The sequence below is a fragment of the Diceros bicornis genome, chromosome 26 (genome assembly GCF_020826845.1).
Source record: "Diceros bicornis minor isolate mBicDic1 chromosome 26, mDicBic1.mat.cur, whole genome shotgun sequence".
In the NCBI taxonomy this organism is placed as follows: Eukaryota; Metazoa; Chordata; class Mammalia; order Perissodactyla; family Rhinocerotidae; genus Diceros; species Diceros bicornis.
This window is the reverse complement of record NC_080765.1, coordinates 47631831-47647522: the sequence shown is the minus strand read 5'-3', so window position 1 is coordinate 47647522 and position 15692 is coordinate 47631831. Positions and strand designations below refer to the sequence as shown.

The following is a 15692-nucleotide window of genomic DNA, read 5'->3' as shown; positions in this document are numbered from 1 at the left end:
ACCTACTGGTCGGGGGCTGGTGCCTTCTTATTGCCTGACTACGGACAGCGACGAGCGTGTCTGGCAAGCAGGCAACTTAAGGGAGCCCTGGTCTGGGGAGTCACAGGCTGTGTGGTGGTCCCAGAAGGCTTCCTGAGGAGGTGGCCTCGGTTCTGAGGCCACAGCCCTGGGCAAAGGGGCATGTGCGGCAGGGGCTTGGGTGCCGCCCCATGACTTAGTTTCCCAGCTACTGTCCTGGCGGGACAAGCAGCTGCACACAGCCCAGAGTGGGGAGCTCTTCCCGAGCAGTGCTCAGTCGGGCGGGGGGGGGAATGGGGTGCTGGCCAAGGCCATTGCTGCCAGGAGCGCGTCCGTGTGCAGGGTGTGCGCGTGTTCCGGCGATGAGTGGCGGGGCTGGCAGCAGCGGTGTGTGCAGTGGGGGCGGGCAGCTCGGTGACGTGGCTCTGCGCGGAGCAGAGCAGGCGGAGCAGGCGGGCCGGGGCGGAGCGGAGTCCTCCGCAGAGAAGCCCCTCCCCTCCCGGCCGCGGCCGCCGACCCCGGCCCGGCCTGGCTCTATGGACAGGAGCTCGCCCGGCCTGACTCTATGGACAGGAGCTCGCTGCTGCAGCTTATCCAGGAGCAGGTGCGTGGTGGGGGGGAGGGCGCTGGCACCGCCCTGTTGGGCCCTCAGCCTTTGCCTAGGCTTGCGGGTGGGGGGATGGAGCTCTAGAAAGCCCCACCCCAGCCCCCATGTGGTACCCATTTCTCCAAGTCCCCTCCCTCTGCCCCCGGCCCCTCTGCCCCCGGCCTGAGACCCCAGGAGAGGACAAGCCAGACCAGGGCGCCTGGGAAGGAGTGAAAGGGAGGGCGGTTGTTCTCAGACTTAGCTCTATCCTTCCATGGTCAGGGCAGAAATAAGGTGGGGAGACCTCTGGAGAGCTGGAGAAGGTGGAGGCCTGGGACCTGGGCGCTAGAGCCCTGCAGCTCCTGGGACCACGTGGGCACAGGGGCCTGGCCTGAGGGTGCTCAGAGCCTGTCTCCTCTAGCTGGCCTGGCCCAGCCCTGTGGTCTGGGGGCTGGGCCCACCCTCAGGCCTTGGCTGGCGGTCTCCTCACCCCAGCAGCTGGATCCTGACAACACAGGCTTCATCGGTGCGGACACCTTCACTGGCCTGGTGCACAGCCATGAGCTGCCCCTGGACCCGGCCAAGCTGGACATGCTTGTGGCCCTGGCCCAGAGCAACGAGAGGGGTCAGGTCTGCTACCAGGAGTTGGTGGACCTGGTCAGTGTCACGGTGGGTGTGCAGCAGGGGCGGGGTCCCAGGCCTTGGCTGGCCAAGTGCTGTGCTGGAAGGCCGGGGTTGGGTGGGCAGGCGGCCCCTCCTCCCTGCCTCCCACTGGGGAGGGCTGTGGACGTTGGGCAGGGCCTCAGACCCTGTGAGGAGCTGGGCAGGCCACATGGGCAGGGCGGCTGTGGGTGTAGTACAGTGGCCCACGCTTAGGCCCCGCCCCCCAGATCAGCAGCAAGCGCTCAAGCAGCTTCAAGCACGCCATCACCAATGGACAGCGGGCACTGCCCCGGGACGGGCTGCTGGACGAGCCGGGCCTGGGTGTCTACAAGCGGTTTGTGCGCTACGTGGCCTATGAGATCCTGCCCCGAGAGGTGGACCGCCACTGGTACTTCTACCGGCATCGCAGTTGCCCACCCCCGGTGTTTATGGCCTCGGTCACCCTCGCCCAGGTGGGCCTGCCCACGTGCCACCTGGGAGCCACCCATGTCACTGGCTTGCCTAGCCCTAATACCCGTCTCCCCCAGATTGTCGTGTTCCTGTGCTACGGGGCCCGCCTCAACAAGTGGGTGCTGCAGACCTACCACCCCGAGTACATGAGGAGCCCCCTCGTGTACCACCCCGGCCACCGCGCCCGGGCCTGGCGCTTCCTCACCTACATGTTCATGCACGTCGGGTGAGTGAGGCCCCTCCAGTACCCCTGTGATTGAATCAGGAGGGCTCAGCCCCTTTAGATGAGGCTGTGGGCTGGAGGCCCGACAGCTGACCTCACTCCTCGCACCCGTTTGCCCCCACATGGCCAGGTTGGAGCAGCTGGGGTTCAACGCACTCCTGCAGCTGATGATCGGGGTGCCCCTGGAGATGGTGCACGGCCTGCTCCGCATCAGCCTGCTCTACCTGGCTGGCGTGCTGGCAGGTGAGCAGGCGTGTGTCCCCTGGCCACCTTGTTGGCAGGCCTCTCTCTCACGGCCCCCCTTTGTTCACATAGGCTCCCTGACCGTCTCCATCACTGACATGCGGGCCCCTGTGGTGGGGGGCTCCGGCGGGGTCTATGCCCTGTGCTCAGCACACCTGGCCAACGTCGTCATGGTAAGGGGGCAACCACGGGCAGGGTGTGGGGAGGGGCAAACGAGGCCTGCCTCATGGCCTTTCTGTCTCACACCCCACAGAACTGGGCTGGGATGAGGTGTCCGTACAAGCTGCTGAGGATGGTGCTGGCCCTGGTGTGCAGTGAGTAGGGGGCTGGGGGGACTGGGGGGACTGAGCCTATGGCCAGGGTGCCTCCCACCTGCTGCTTCCCTCTGCAGTGAGCTCCGAGGTGGGCCGGGCCGTGTGGCTGCGCTTCTCCCCGCCACTGCCTGCCTCGGGCCCGCAGCCCAGCTTCATGGCGCACCTGGCGGGCGCTGTGGTGGGAGTCAGCATGGGCCTGACCATCCTGCGCAGCTACGAGGAGCGCCTGCGAGACCAGTGCGGCTGGTGGGTGGTGCTGCTCGCCTATGGCACCTTCCTGCTCTTCGCCATTTTCTGGAACATCTTCGCCTACGACCTGCTAGGCGCCCACATCCCCCCACCGCCGTAACGGGCTTCTGGAGCTACACAGGCCAGGGCGAAGGTGTGTGTGGGCCAGCCACCAGGCGGGCCTGCACATCCGCCCTCCGTGAATGTACGTCTCAAGGCTGCTGCTTCTCCCCTGTGGGGCGGGTGGCCCCTGTGGCCCCAAGTCCAGGCTGAGCCTTACACCAGCCCTGGTGCCCCCTCCCAGGCCTGGGGGTGTAGGACTGTTGGGCTGGGCCTGGTGGTGGAGGTCCCCAAGGGTGGCCCCAGAGGAGACCCTGCCTCCCAGCCTCCCCACCCAGGATTTGCGGTCTGAGCCTTTTTGGAGAATGAATAAATATTTTACACAGCACCAGGTGGCTGTACCAGAGCTCTGGGGGCTGGTCTGGCCTCCCCCCACTTGCTGAGCAGACCGTGAGGGCCCTTCCCTCCATGCAGGCGGCCTGGGCTCCCCCTTGCTCCCTCCACCTGGTATGAGGTGTGTTTGTAGGAGGCAGGAGGTTCTGGGGCAGGGCTGAGGGTCTCACCGTCAGGGGAGAGCTCAGCAAGCATTTACTGAGTGCCTACAGCAGCTGGCTCCTGCTCTGCCAGCTGGCCAACCAGAGACCTGTGGCCTGAGGTTGCGCGGCAGGTGAGCAGGCCCTGGGCCACAGCCACGTTCAGTCAGCCTGGGTCCTGTGCTTCTTGGCTGGCCTAGTGCCCTCAGGGGTGGCTGGGCCAGGGCCGAGGTTGGGCAGCAGGTCGGGGCACAGCTTCTGCCTCACAACCCAGGTCCACAGTGCTGTCTCCACGTGGTGAGGGGTCCACACCCCTGAGGTGCTGCCTAGGGAGGAACAGGAGGAGTCTGGGGACCAGGGGCCCTGGCCTCCCTCCCCTGCTGGACAGCTTTGCACACTGCCCCTTCACTGGGTCCTGGACGTCCTCACCTCTGCTCAGGGCTGTGGCACACTCCCGCCCCCCACCCAGGTACAACATGTAGTGCTTGGAGAGTGTACTGCAGAGCTAGCAGGCCAAGCACTGCGGCCACTGCCTCGTCGGAAATGAATGCTGCCTCCTCGGGGACTCCAGCAGCAAGGACCGCTGTGGATAGGAAGGGCCAGCACTCAGCCTCTGCCACTCTTGGGACAATCTTGGCGTGGGGCTGCCATTCCCAGTGACTGCTGGTGTCATGGACATGACCATCTGTCCTTTTTACAGACAAGGGCGCTACCAGGCCAGGTCCCGCCCGCGACCCTGCTGGGGCGCCCAGCTCTCCCAACTAACCCGAGGCGGTGGCGGGGCCCACGCCGCGGAGGGTGCACAATTCTGTGACAATTCCCTGACCGCTGCCTGCAGGTCCGGCAGCAGGCGGAAGGCGGTGGCCGAGCGCTGCAACACCAGCTCGGGGGCATTGGAGGTCACGAGGCGCGGCCGGAAGCGGCCTCTCTGGGGCCAGGCCAGATTGTGGGTCACGGGTGGTGGTCCTCGCCAGGGACCCCCACCCCCGCCGCGCCCCGGCCCGCGAGGCTCCGCACCACGCCATGAGGACCTGCTGCCACAAGGGAGCCGCGCCCCACGCCGCGGGGACTCGGCCCCCGAGGAAGCCGCGCCCACGCCGCGAGGACCCGCCTCCCGGAGAAGGCCACGCCCACACAGCGAGGACCCGCCTCCTGGGGGAAGCCACGCCCCATACCGCGGGGACCGCCCCCAGGAGGAGCCCAAATCCCGCGCCGCGAGGACGCGCCCATAGGAGGAGGACACGCCCCGCCGAGACCCCGCCCCCCACGTGAGAAGCCCCTCACCACCAGCTTCCACGCTAGCAGCCACTTTAGGTCATCTAGTGTCACGTGCTTCTCTGCGCGGTCCTGGATGGCTGCGGGCAACTCCACTCGATACCTGGGGAAGGACGGTGACGGGGAGTTCGGGCAGCGGGAGTCGCCCGCCCTACCGACCCCTCCCACCGGCCTACCATCGATCCAGGGCTTCCAGCCGCCCCTGGGAGTCCGGGTGGGCCCGCAGCACCTCCCCGTGGCGCGCCAGGATGGCGGTCCAGAGATTCGAGTCCTCACAGCCCCACAACCCGCGGGCGGCTGCCATGTTCGGGCGCCGGGCCGGGGCCTGGGAGAGTCGGGGGCGGGGCCTCGGAGAGTTGGGGGCGGGATCAGGGAGAGTCGGGGCGAGCTTCTGGAAGAACAACCCCTAAACGCGCGTGGCTGAGAGCATCTAGGGCCGCCCTCGACGATCACGCAGACTTCCGACGCCGCGGGTTGCGTCTCCGGGGACGCACTCTGCCGGCCTGCCCCGCCCCCGCAGTGTGTCGGGCGCACGCGCGGCCCCGCCCACCCGCGCGTGTCTGTCCGGCCTGCGGGCCCCGCCCCACGCGGCCGGAAATTCCGGTGGCGGATCGGTGGACCCGGCCCGAGCGCATCGCGGGCTCGGGCTGCGGGCGGGCGGCCGGGCCGGGCGCGGAGCCTGGGAGCGGAGCCCAGGCCGTGCCGCGCGGCGCCATGAAGGGCAAGGAGGAGAAGGAGGGCGGCGCGCGGCTGGGCGCCGGCGGCGGGAGCCCCGAGAAGAGCCCGAGTGCGCAGGAGCTCAAGGAGCAGGGCAACCGGCTCTTCGTGGGCCGCAAGTACCCGGAGGCGGCGGCCTGCTACGGTCGCGCCATCGTGAGTGTGCCCGCGCCGGGGGAGGGGCCGGCGTCCGGGCGGAGAGGGGCGGGGCCGCGGCTTCGGCTCCGAGTCCTCCCGCAAGCCCCTGCCCGGCCGCCCCCGCCGCTCCTTCGGAGGATTTTGGCTCTTCCGGAGGGCGTTTGGGCTTTGAGGACTCAGTGATGATCTTGTTCCAAAGGGGCCAAGGCCGCGGCTCTCCAGCCGGTGCTGGTTGCCGGAGAACTGTGGCGGGTGGGAGCTTCAGGGTGCTTGATGCCCGTCGGGCGGGGGGCCAGGGATCCTTGCCCCTTGAGGACCGCAGGCCGAAAGCTGGGATCTCCCTAAGTCTGGGAAACTTGCGGTTACAAAACCTATTGGAGTCAAGAGGGTGGGCTCAGATAGGCTTCGGGGCCAGCACTCCATCTCCACCAACTCTCAGGACCCAGGGACTTTGAGGCTGAGAAATCTCTAGTGTCTTGATTCCAGCTATGGGCCACAAACTGGGATAGAGGGGGCAGGCTGAGCTCACACCCTCATGCTGGCTGGCCCTGCCTTGGTCCCCAGACCCGGAATCCCCTGGTGGCGGTGTATTACACCAACCGGGCACTCTGCTACCTGAAGATGCAGCAGCACGAGCAGGCCCTGGCCGACTGCCGGCGCGCCCTGGAGCTGGACGGGCAGTCTGTGAAGGCGCACTTCTTCTTGGGGCAGTGCCAGCTGGAGATGGAGAGCTATGATGAGGCCATTGCTAATCTGCAGCGAGGTGGGCCTACAGGCTTGGCTGGTTATGGGGGTGCCTGAGAACAGGGGGGTGGACTGGCCAGAGGGTGACATGAGGCCCCCATTCCCCAGCCTACAACTTGGCCAAAGAGCAGCGGCTCAACTTTGGAGACGACATCCCCAGTGCCCTGCGCATCGCCAAGAAGAAGCGCTGGAACAGCATTGAGGAAAGGCGCATCAACCAGGAGAGCGAGCTGCACTCCTACCTCACGCGGCTCATCACAGCTGAGCGTGAGAGGTAGGCTGTGGTGGTGGCAGGCTCCAGGGCACCCTCCCCAAGTCACCACTCTGAGATCAACTCTGAGTCACAAACACAAGTATTTATTGAAGGCCAACACTGGCAAGCAGGAGACAGGAGATGAGGTCTGAATAAGCCCGAGGTTGGCATGCACTCTGACCTCTCCTGGCCAGACCCATCTCTGACCAGCTCCTTGGTCGACTTCCAGGGAGCTGGAAGAGTGTCAGCGGAGCCACAGGGGTGATGAAGACGATGGTCATCTCCGGACCCAGCAGGCCTGCATCGAGGCCAAGCACGTGAGGGTGCCCTGGCCCACGTGTGGGTCTGTGTGTGCATGCATGCAATGTGAGGGTGCTGCTGGTTCCTGTTAGGTGTGTGTCTGCGCCTGGGGAAGGGAAATGGAGTGTTTACCCCACGCGTAGCTGCTCGCTTCTTCACAGGACAAGTTCTTGGCAGACATGGATGAGCTCTTCTCCCAGGTGGACGAGAAGAGAAAGGTGTGCTGTCTGTTTCCTGGGGCCTGTGGGTAGCCGGAATCAGAGCAGTGTCCCCTTCCTGCTCCCTGACCTGACCTGTGTGTTGCAGAAACGAGACATCCCCGACTACCTTTGTGGCAAAATCAGCTTTGAGCTGATGCGGGAACCCTGCATCACACCCAGCGGCATCACTTACGACCGCAAGGACATCGAGGAGCACCTGCAGGTGAGGGAGGACCAGCGGGTGTTGGGGGCAGGGCCTGGATCCACTGACCACCTTCTGACCCTGTTGTCACTACAGCGCGTGGGCCACTTTGACCCTGTGACCCGGAGCCCCCTGACCCAGGAGCAGCTCATCCCTAACCTGGCCATGAAAGAGGTCATCGATGCATTCATCTCCGAGAACGGCTGGGTGGAGGACTACTGAGGCAGGGCCAGTGCAAGGGCCACTCGCCCCGCTTTGCCCGGTAACCTGGCCCTGGAGGGCCTTGGGGCAGTAGCCCTGGCCCCTGTACAGAGTTCATGTCCCTGAATTCTTGCCCCAGTGTCCCCATGCCACTCTCCGTCAGTTCTGATGCTGGGCCATCAGCCTCCCCTGTCCCCTTTCTGGGCTGGAAACAGCAGGTGAGGGTGGGCTGGGCTGGGCTGGGCTGGGCTGAGGCTGCCGCTGCCACCACTGTCCCTGTAATAAAATATGTGAGCACTATAGGGGCACGTGCTGGTGCGCGATGGGCCCACTGGCTAGCTGAGGAAGGTAGAGATGAAGACACTGGTATCAAGGTTGAGTGTGGCATGCCACCATCGGTCAGGGAAATACAGCACCTGGTGGGGATAGGAGGGGGAACATAGGAGTCAGGTGGGGGCCCTCAGCCCAATACAGCCTGGCCCCCTTCTGCCAGCCACTGACCTCACCAGCTTGGATGGTGCACTCCAGGGGCCGCGCAGATGGTGCCAGGGCTGGGTATGTGTCCCGGAACCAGGCTAGCGTGGTCTTGTTGGGGTGGAACTCTGGTGTCTTCTCAGGGGGATACAGGAACCAGCGCTAAAGGCAGGAACAGCAAGGTCACTGTCCACGTTGTCAGTGAGCCCCAAGCCTCAGCTCCGACCCTGTGCTGACCTTGCGGCCGTAGATCACCTCCGAGAACCCAGGCCCATGCCAGTGGAAGGGCACCCCGGAGCCGGCTCCTGTGGGGTCAGTTATGAGCAGCTGGTGACCAAACCCAATCTGCACCCCCCCCCCCGCCGCCCCCTGAGTCCCCTCTCCTGCAGAGCACCCACCTGCGATCCCAAAGCTGTAAGCAGGAGTGGTGCCCAGCAGCCTGAATGGGGGTGGGGAGTAGTGCCGAAACAGTGATGCCCACTCCGTGAAGTTGTTGTCCCCAAAAAAATACAGGGTGTCTACCAGCAGACAACACAGGAGGATACAGGTATACTGGCACCTGGGCACTCCCAAATGCCCCCACCCTCCCCACGGCTGCCCAAGTCTGGCTCACCGTTGCCCAGGGAGGTGGGGTCCTGGGGGTGCAGCAGCTGCTCCACATACTCCCGGAAAGGGAGATCCACTGCGGGAAAGGGGCCAGTCAGGACTAGCTGCTGCTGCCTCCAGGACGTTGGCAAGCAAGCTGGGCCGTGGGGTGAGGCTGCTCACCTTTCTGGTAGGAGTATGTGTTGGCAGTGCTCAGCCGGACCACGCTGTCCCCAAACGAGGCCAGCAGCCTTTGACGGGAGCACAGGGCGCGGAACTTCTGTGACAGAAGAGAGAAAACCTAAGGGCCAGGCCAGGCCCAGCAGGGCGAGGGGCGGCCGGGAGGGGCGCGAGCGCTCACCAAGTTGTCTGTGAGCCCCTGCAGGATAACGGGTCTGGAGAAGGCATAGCTAGAAGGAAGGGCAAAGTCAAGGCCGGGTCCGGCCTGCCTCCGCCCGTTCGCCCTGGAAGGTCACGGGGGGCGGCCTTGGGAGGTCCCGGTGCGTCGGCTCCAGGAGCTCAGGGGCGGGTTCTCGGGAGTGGGAAGAGGGTCCGGACGCGGCGGGCACACGTACTGCTGCACGAACTCGGCATAGCTGAGGTCGGCCCGGCGTTCCACCGTGCAGCGCTGCTCCTCCGCCACGGCCGCCGGCACCCCCGGCCCGCACCGCTGCCTGCGGGCACAGCCGGTCAGCGCGCCCCCGCAGCGCGCCCCGCTCCCGGCCCCGGCCGCCCAGCGCCGCTCACCACCCTCCGTCGCCCGCCTTCCCGGAGCCGGGCCGGGCCGGAGCCGCCAGCGTCCAGAGCACAAGCAGCAGCAGCAGCCGCCGAAGCCCCGTCGCCATGAGCCCTCCGCCGCGAAGCACGCCGGGAGCTCCGTCGTCGTGGCAACGACGCAAGCGCCGGGACGTCTCTCGGAAGCGGCGTCCTTGGGCCCGCCCCGGAAGGGGGCACTTCCGGAAAGCGGGGGGAAGGCCCCATCCAGCGCGGCGACTGGCTCCTGCTAGTTCCCGTGGCGACCCTGCCCTGCCCCCCAGCGTGGCCCGGCACGGGGACGGCCGTCGGCGGGACGGTGACAGGCGGCCTCAGACTGCAGCTCCGCGTCCTTTATTGGTTGACACGCCCAGCCCCACCCGCCGGCTGCCGTCAGGAGTACTCGCACAGGTGGCCGCAGCCCGCTGGGCAGTGCGAGCTGCCCTCCAGCCACTTCATGATGTGCTGCAGGTGGCCGCCGTGGCTGCAGCCCTGGCACCACACGAAGAGCCCCTTGACCACGTGGTGGCAGACGGCGCACATGCTGGCGCAGCGGTGGCACCGGTCGCAGACCCAGCCGCGGCTGCTCATGGGCCGCTTGCAGTGGCTGCAGTTGACGTGCAGGGTGGTGGAGGCCTGGTTGAGGCAGCTGACGGCGCGGCTGGTGCTCAGCTTGACCACCTGGTTGGACACGTTCCAGAGGCAAAAGCGCTGCAGCAGGTCGATGTAGGACGTGTACCAGTGCTCCTGCGGCGCGGGAGGGGCAGGAGGCAGGGTCGCGGCACACCGAGGGCTTTCACCTGCTCCGGGCGTGCGCGGCGCAGGGGCGGTACTGGGGGCGCAGCTGCTCCAGGGAGGCCCTCCCCCAACCCGGTCACCCACCTGGGTCTGCTCGTCGATGTCCTTGCGCACGCGTTCACCCAGCACGATGAGCACGGACACGGCCATCTGCACGTCACCCTGCTCGGCATAGAAACGCAGCATGTCGCACACCAGGGCGCTGAAGAAGTCAGGCGGCAAGCGGCTGTCGTAGAGCGCGTGCGAGACGGAGATGAGCGAGAAGGAGGAGTCCACGGGCGCCAAGGAGGCCGCATCGGCTTCACTGCCGCTCACATGGGGCGAGTCGGCCTTGTCCTGCAGGTGCTCGGGCCCAGGCGGCGTGTCCACTATCTCGTGGCGCAGCGGGAAGGCCTCCTGGGGCAGCACGTACTCGGGCTCCTCGGCTGCGAGGCAGGGGCGAGGGAGGCAGGGTCTGAGCCTGGGCCCCGCCCCAGCCTCGCCCCCAGCCCCGCCCCCGCAAGCACTCACAATGCGTGTGTTCCGGGTCCAGCAAGTACAGCTCGTCCTCCTCGCCCTCCACGTCACCCAGCAGGTAGTCCGCAGGCACATCGCTGCCCTCGGTCTCCTCGTTATCTACCCGCGAGGGAGGGAGGGCATTCCAGGGGCCGCTGGCTCTGGGACAGCCCAGCCCCGCTCCCATCAACACCCATGCCTGACCCCAGCCTACCCTCGTTGGTGATGAGTGTGGCCGAGGAGTCGAGCAGCACTGTGTCGCTCCGTGTGTCACCCTTGCTGCGGTCCAGCCGGGTCTCGCTGCCAAGCCCTGGGGCCATATCCTTCAGGTTGAAACTGGAAGCAGGGAAAGCTGATGGTGGGTGGCTGCAGCAGTCCTACCCTCTGGGGAGAGCCTGCCCCGGGTGTCTACCTGTTCATGAGCGGCAAGCCACAGGAGCTGCCCTTGCCCATGCTGTGGTTAAGGTTGGTGGTGGGCACCAGGCCAGGGCTACAGTAGATGATCCTTAACATGGTCCACGTCTGTGCCACCTAGGGGTGGGCATCAGTCACTCATAGGGGTCCTGGGTCCCCTGGTGCCCCATAGAGGCCTCCTCTGCCAGATGAAACCATAAACCCTCAGCTTTCAGCTGCCCCAGGGACCCAATGTCCTGGCCTGCCCGAGGCTGGGAAACCTAGGCCCATGGGAAAGACAAAAACCCCAGCCTTCATCCCGCAGGAGCACAGAAGGAAGCAAAAGTGGGAGGCAGCCAATGTGGAAAGAAGCCTGTGGTCCCAGGGAGACGATGAGAGAGGCATCGTGGACGTCTGCAGGGCTGGACGCCTTGGGAAGTCCGAATGAGCCACAAGAGGGGGCTCAAGCCCCATGACCACCCAGACCTGCACCCCAAGGATGGCACTGCTATCTGGCCAGCTCTGGGCACCCAGTTCCTGGGGTGAGGGCCAGTGCTGGCAATGGCCAAGCTGAGCACTGAACTCAAGGCAGGGTCTGGGTGCAGCAGTCGGAGGAGCCCCCGACCCTGCCCCAAGGTCATGGGCCCTGGGTGCCCCCTCACCCCAGCCCACCTACCTGGTTGCGGCCGAGCTCCCTAGCCACTTTTGCATTGTGGTCACAGAGCTCAGCCAGCGGCCGGCCAGCCAGGGCATAACGCTCAGCCGTGTCCACAAACCAGCTCATGTTGCCACTGCCAGGCTCCATCTCAAAGACGCTGAGGGCACTGGAGGCGAGGCCCGCGAAGGGCTCGGCAGGGTCCAGCTTGCGCTTGAAGAAGATGGGGTGGCGCCGATCACCAGCGTAGGGCTTGCGCCCCGACTCAGTGGCCACTAGGCTCTCCTTGGCAGCGAAGGCCAGGTCCCCAAAGAGGCCGTAGCAGAGGCCCTCAGGGTTGGCACGCTCAACAGGCTGGCTGGCATCACGGAACAGGTGCTGGCACAGCGTGCTGTCCTTGGAACCGGAGAGCAGGAAGGAGGAGTCATGTGGGTGGCGCCAGGCGATGCCTGTTGTGACATCTCGGTGCTCCTCGAACATGGCGGCTGGCACAAAAGGCCGGCGCACGTCCCACACGTAGATGTTGTGGTCCACCATCATGGAGCACGTGGCCAGGTGGTGGCGGCACTCGGGCCGCCATTTGACTCTGGCCACTGAGGCAATGGTTTGCACACAGTGCACCTCCTTGGCACGGTGCGTGGTCATGTCCCAGACTTTCACCATCTTGTCACGCCCACCTGTGGCCAGCCAGCCCCTGCAGAAGGCCCATGAAACCCTCAGTGTCCTCTCCTGGGGTAGGAGGGCTCCCTACTTTCTGTCTCACAGGTCTTGAAGCAATGAGAGTGCTCTTCCTTCCAGGAGCCCCACCTATCCCGCCCTGCTGCCCCTGCCCTCACCCCACCCCACACCTGTCCTCGGGGTGCCAGTCGCAGCAGAAGACAGGCCCATTGTGAGCAGTGAACATCCTCTCACAGCGGTCAGGCCGCCGAATGTCCCAGAGCTGCACGTTGCCATTCTCAAAGGTGGAGGCGAAGGTGAAGTAGTCCCGGATGCTGAACTGGACATCCCGCACACTCTCAGACTGGCCTGTGAGCCGGACACCAATGGAGGAAGAAGATGAGGGGGCCTCCCCACAGGGGGCTCCAAGAGGGAGCGCGGCCAAGGTGGAGCCTTGGAGTGGCTGTAGACCGGTGTCACATGCCTGCCTGTGGCCCAGGCTGGGAGGCCTGGATGGTGGAGTGGACACCCTCAAGGACTGCGTAGGGTGGAAGGGGTGAGGAAAGGTCTCACAGAGCAGACACAACAGCCTGGGCCAGGGAGCTGGATACCAGGCATTGGATGGTTTTTGACACAAACTCCTGGACCTCGATTTTCCCCAGATTTTGCATCTGATGTCAGTGGTTGTGCAAAGCTGTGGCTTGGCTTCAGGACTGAGTATCAGAGCACTGAGCAAACAGGAGCCTCACTGCGCCATCTGTCCACACTCCCTGGGGGTCCTGAGGCCCTCGAGGGAGGCCCAAGGAGGCACGGATGCGGGTGCCCCAGCCTCTGCCCAGTCTTTCACCTTGAGCTAGAGGTGCTGGGTCAGCCCCAGAGGACCAGAGAGGCCTTGAGGGCCCATGCCCAACTGTGTGGACTGCCACACCAAGAGCCTTTGAGGGCAGTGTCCAGCTTTCCCTCAGCACAGGTAGCTCAGGGTTTGTCTTAAAAGGCCCCCCAATTCTCTCACGCCTCTGAGGGCCCTGTGCTTCACTTGGTTTCATTGAAGTGAACAAGGGAGAGCTAGCTCAAGGCTATCTAACAGGGAGCTGGGCCTGCTGGGAAAGGAACCCCGCCTCCTTTGCTTTCCTGGGCTGAGGACCCGGTAGACTTCCTGCAGTGAGGTGGCCTGGCGCTCTGAGGCAGGGGAAGAGAAGGCAGTGAAACAAACCCTCTGCCTGGCCACCCAGGTTGGCTGTGGTCTGCTCAGGCTCTGCCCTCTCCCTCATCCCACACCCAGCCTCGACTCCTGCTGGCCCCACAGGTGCATCAGAGCTGCAAGCACACTCCAGGTACCCCTCTCCTCCCCTGCTGATCCCCACCCACTCTTGCAGTGCTCGGCTGGCCCCTCCTCCAGGAAGCCGTCTGGCAGCACAGCTGAGGACCTTTGATGCACACGGCACTTTTCAACCTGCCTGGACAGGCCAGCCGCCTGCAAAGACACAGACCTGCCCGACCTGCCTCCCAGGACCTCACCTGAGAAGGTGCTGACAGAGTCCTTCCTGCGGAGGTCGAAGCACTTCATGAAGCCATCCTGGGAGCCACTGAGCAGCACGTGGGCCTCAGTGGGGTGGAAGCAGACTTTGTTCACCGTGCGCTTGTGCTCCGTGAACAGCTGGTCCTGCTTGTTGCGAGACGGCCGGCCCAGGTTCCACGTGACCACCACGCCGTTGGTGGCCGCTGTGGCCAGCAGGTTCTCATCCATCTGGTGCCAGACAACATCGGCGCAGCTCAGGTTGAGTGAGGGCTTGCGGCCCACACGCAGGTTCAGCTTCTCCACAAACTGCTCCTCCTCAATGGCATAGATCTTGAAAATGCTGCGGCCTGCCACGACCACCTGGGCCGCGTCACGGCACACACTGATGGCATTGGCCGGCGCATCCAGGTGGCAGTGCATGGTGCGGCCCGTCAGTGCACTGCCACCCAGGGCCGTGGTCACTCGGGACATCTTCTCCATGGCTGCACAGGTGGTGGGCACAGGAGGTCAGTGAATTGGGCTGGCCAGGTCAGCCTAGGGGGAACTGTCAGTTCAGATCCTTCACCCTGGTTGGGTCCCCCAAAACTGCGTAGGCCTGGGCTGGTCGCTCTGGGTGAGCCAGACCAGGGCAGTCCACTGTTACTCAGTGGTCAGTCTGATAGGCGAGTTCCATCACCCTGGCCGGGCGGTGAGAAGGCGCCGTGGCTGCCCTGAGGCTGGTCAGTCCCATGTCTGACTTCTGGGGACGACCTTACCTGGTCAGTCCCAGCCCAGGCCACCTCTCCATGCCCCCAACGGTCAGATCTGGACGGTCGCTGGACCTTCGGTCATTCAGTCCCAGCAGGGAAGAGAGGTGGTCCCCACCGTCCACACAGTCGGCCTCCGGGAGGGGGCGGAGGGCTGCGGGGCGCGGGGGAAACAGAGGGACCTCAAGGACCGAGCTGTTTAAGGAGCCCGAGGGGTCTGGCAGGGCGGGAGAGAGGAGACGCCGGCGGCGCGGACTCCTGCGGTCAAGGGCGGCGCGGGGGAGCGGAGGCGGTGGGAACAGAGCCTGAGAACCCGGCGAAGCTTCGCGTTCCGCCAGCACCCGAACTATTTCCTAAAATTGCCCGGCCGGGCCGGGCCGGAAGCACCGCGCCGGAAACAGCTCGTCTCTTTCCTGGCCCTCGCCGGAAGTGGTCCGTTTCTTGTCAGCCCCTCGCCGGAAGCGGGCGCCCACACCACGAAAGTTCCGGATCTGGGAGCTGTGCTGGTGGAGGCGAAGGAATGGTCCAAGGACTGGGGTAGGGGTGCTTTCCCGGCTCCGCCTCGGTGGTTGGTCTTTTTATCGCAGTATTCTAATACCAGTGCTCATCTCTCCTCCAAGTCCACCAGCAAGTCCGGGCATCCCTCAACGAGTCCCGAATCGCGCCAGTCGTCTCCACCTCCTTCCTCGGAGTGGACCCCGGGAGCAGTCTCCGCGCGGCTCTCCCTGGTCCCTCGTTCCCCCGTCTGACCCCCGCCCGGCACCCAGGTGCCGCTCTTCAGCCTAAGGCCCCCCGAGGTCCCCGCCGCGCTGTGAATGAATCCCAAAGCCGCGGCCTCGTCTCTGCCGGCACGTTCTCGCCGCGGCGGCTGCCGCCCGCCCGCCCGCTGTGCTGCCTCGAGGCCGCTGAGCGTGCCGTGCTCGCTCTCCTCCGGACCGCGCCTCCTTATCACCCTTCGGGGTTCGGCCTGCGTGTCACCTTCTCAGAGGCCCTCCCTGGTCACCGCATCTAACGGGGCCTCTCCACTCACTGTCAGCTCCGCAGCGCTTGTCACAACTGTTCTTTGTTTACTGGTTATTGTCGCACACCAGTGTGAACTCCACCAGGCAGGGATCCAAGGGCTCCATGCCTGACACGACCTGTTCACGCAACCCATTCAGTCAGTGACCCTCTCTCAGCCTCCCTTCCTCTCCTGGGCATGAGTCCTGGTCGGTCCTTGCTGCCCTGTGATCTTTTAGGACATCCCTGCCCCTCTCTTACTCTTAGTTA

The 15692-nt window shown here is 65.3% G+C and overlaps 5 protein-coding genes across 12 annotated transcripts; 2 read left to right on the top strand and 3 right to left on the bottom strand.

Annotated features, from left to right (window-relative positions):
• The first annotated feature begins 387 nt into the window (after positions 1-387).
• On the top strand, positions 388-3173 carry RHBDL1 (rhomboid like 1). Of its 6 annotated transcripts, none has more exons than XM_058570454.1 (8): positions 388-622; positions 1100-1261; positions 1495-1719; positions 1795-1943; positions 2071-2183; positions 2256-2356; positions 2437-2497; positions 2575-3173. In XM_058570454.1, the coding sequence occupies exons 1-8, from the start codon at positions 584-586 to the stop codon at positions 2844-2846; spliced, it is 1122 nt and encodes a 373-aa protein (XP_058426437.1). In that variant the 5' UTR covers positions 388-583; the 3' UTR covers positions 2847-3173. The 6 variants fall into 6 exon arrangements, with proteins under 6 accessions (XP_058426437.1, XP_058426436.1, XP_058426435.1 ...); XM_058570453.1 differs by having other exon boundaries at positions 1100-1273; XM_058570452.1 differs by having other exon boundaries at positions 1100-1273; positions 2071-2356.
• Positions 3174-3480: 307 nt separating this feature from the next.
• Positions 3481-5078, bottom strand: LOC131422050 (uncharacterized). Its single transcript, XM_058568903.1, has 5 exons — positions 4770-5078; positions 4303-4696; positions 4145-4246; positions 3748-3823; positions 3481-3644 (listed from the first exon to the last, which is right to left on the bottom strand). Exons 1-5 carry the CDS (start codon positions 4895-4897, stop codon positions 3481-3483), a joined length of 864 nt encoding a protein of 287 aa, XP_058424886.1. The 5' UTR covers positions 4898-5078.
• Positions 5079-5239: 161 nt separating this feature from the next.
• STUB1 (STIP1 homology and U-box containing protein 1) lies at positions 5240-7565 on the top strand. Of its 2 annotated transcripts, XM_058570458.1 has the most exons (7): positions 5240-5466; positions 6013-6211; positions 6301-6466; positions 6675-6762; positions 6907-6963; positions 7052-7168; positions 7244-7565. In XM_058570458.1, the coding sequence occupies exons 1-7, from the start codon at positions 5308-5310 to the stop codon at positions 7367-7369; spliced, it is 912 nt and encodes a 303-aa protein (XP_058426441.1). In that variant the 5' UTR covers positions 5240-5307; the 3' UTR covers positions 7370-7565. The 2 variants fall into 2 exon arrangements, with proteins under 2 accessions (XP_058426441.1, XP_058426438.1); XM_058570455.1 differs by having other exon boundaries at positions 7052-7565.
• Positions 7566-7591: 26 nt separating this feature from the next.
• JMJD8 (jumonji domain containing 8) lies at positions 7592-9252 on the bottom strand. Of its 2 annotated transcripts, XM_058570463.1 has the most exons (9): positions 9155-9252; positions 8983-9081; positions 8769-8817; positions 8591-8687; positions 8436-8504; positions 8221-8340; positions 8060-8127; positions 7850-7984; positions 7592-7764 (listed from the first exon to the last, which is right to left on the bottom strand). In XM_058570463.1, exons 1-9 carry the CDS (start codon positions 9250-9252, stop codon positions 7684-7686), a joined length of 816 nt encoding a protein of 271 aa, XP_058426446.1. In that variant the 3' UTR covers positions 7592-7683. The 2 variants fall into 2 exon arrangements, with proteins under 2 accessions (XP_058426446.1, XP_058426447.1); XM_058570464.1 differs by lacking the exon at positions 8983-9081.
• Positions 9253-9551: 299 nt separating this feature from the next.
• Positions 9552-14956, bottom strand: WDR24 (WD repeat domain 24). The gene is made up of 8 exons (XM_058570434.1): positions 13677-14956; positions 12350-12527; positions 11523-12195; positions 10866-10984; positions 10668-10789; positions 10469-10573; positions 10043-10383; positions 9552-9907 (listed from the first exon to the last, which is right to left on the bottom strand). The coding sequence occupies exons 1-8, from the start codon at positions 14155-14157 to the stop codon at positions 9554-9556; spliced, it is 2373 nt and encodes a 790-aa protein (XP_058426417.1). The 5' UTR covers positions 14158-14956; the 3' UTR covers positions 9552-9553.
• Between the last annotated feature and the right edge of the window lie 736 nt (positions 14957-15692).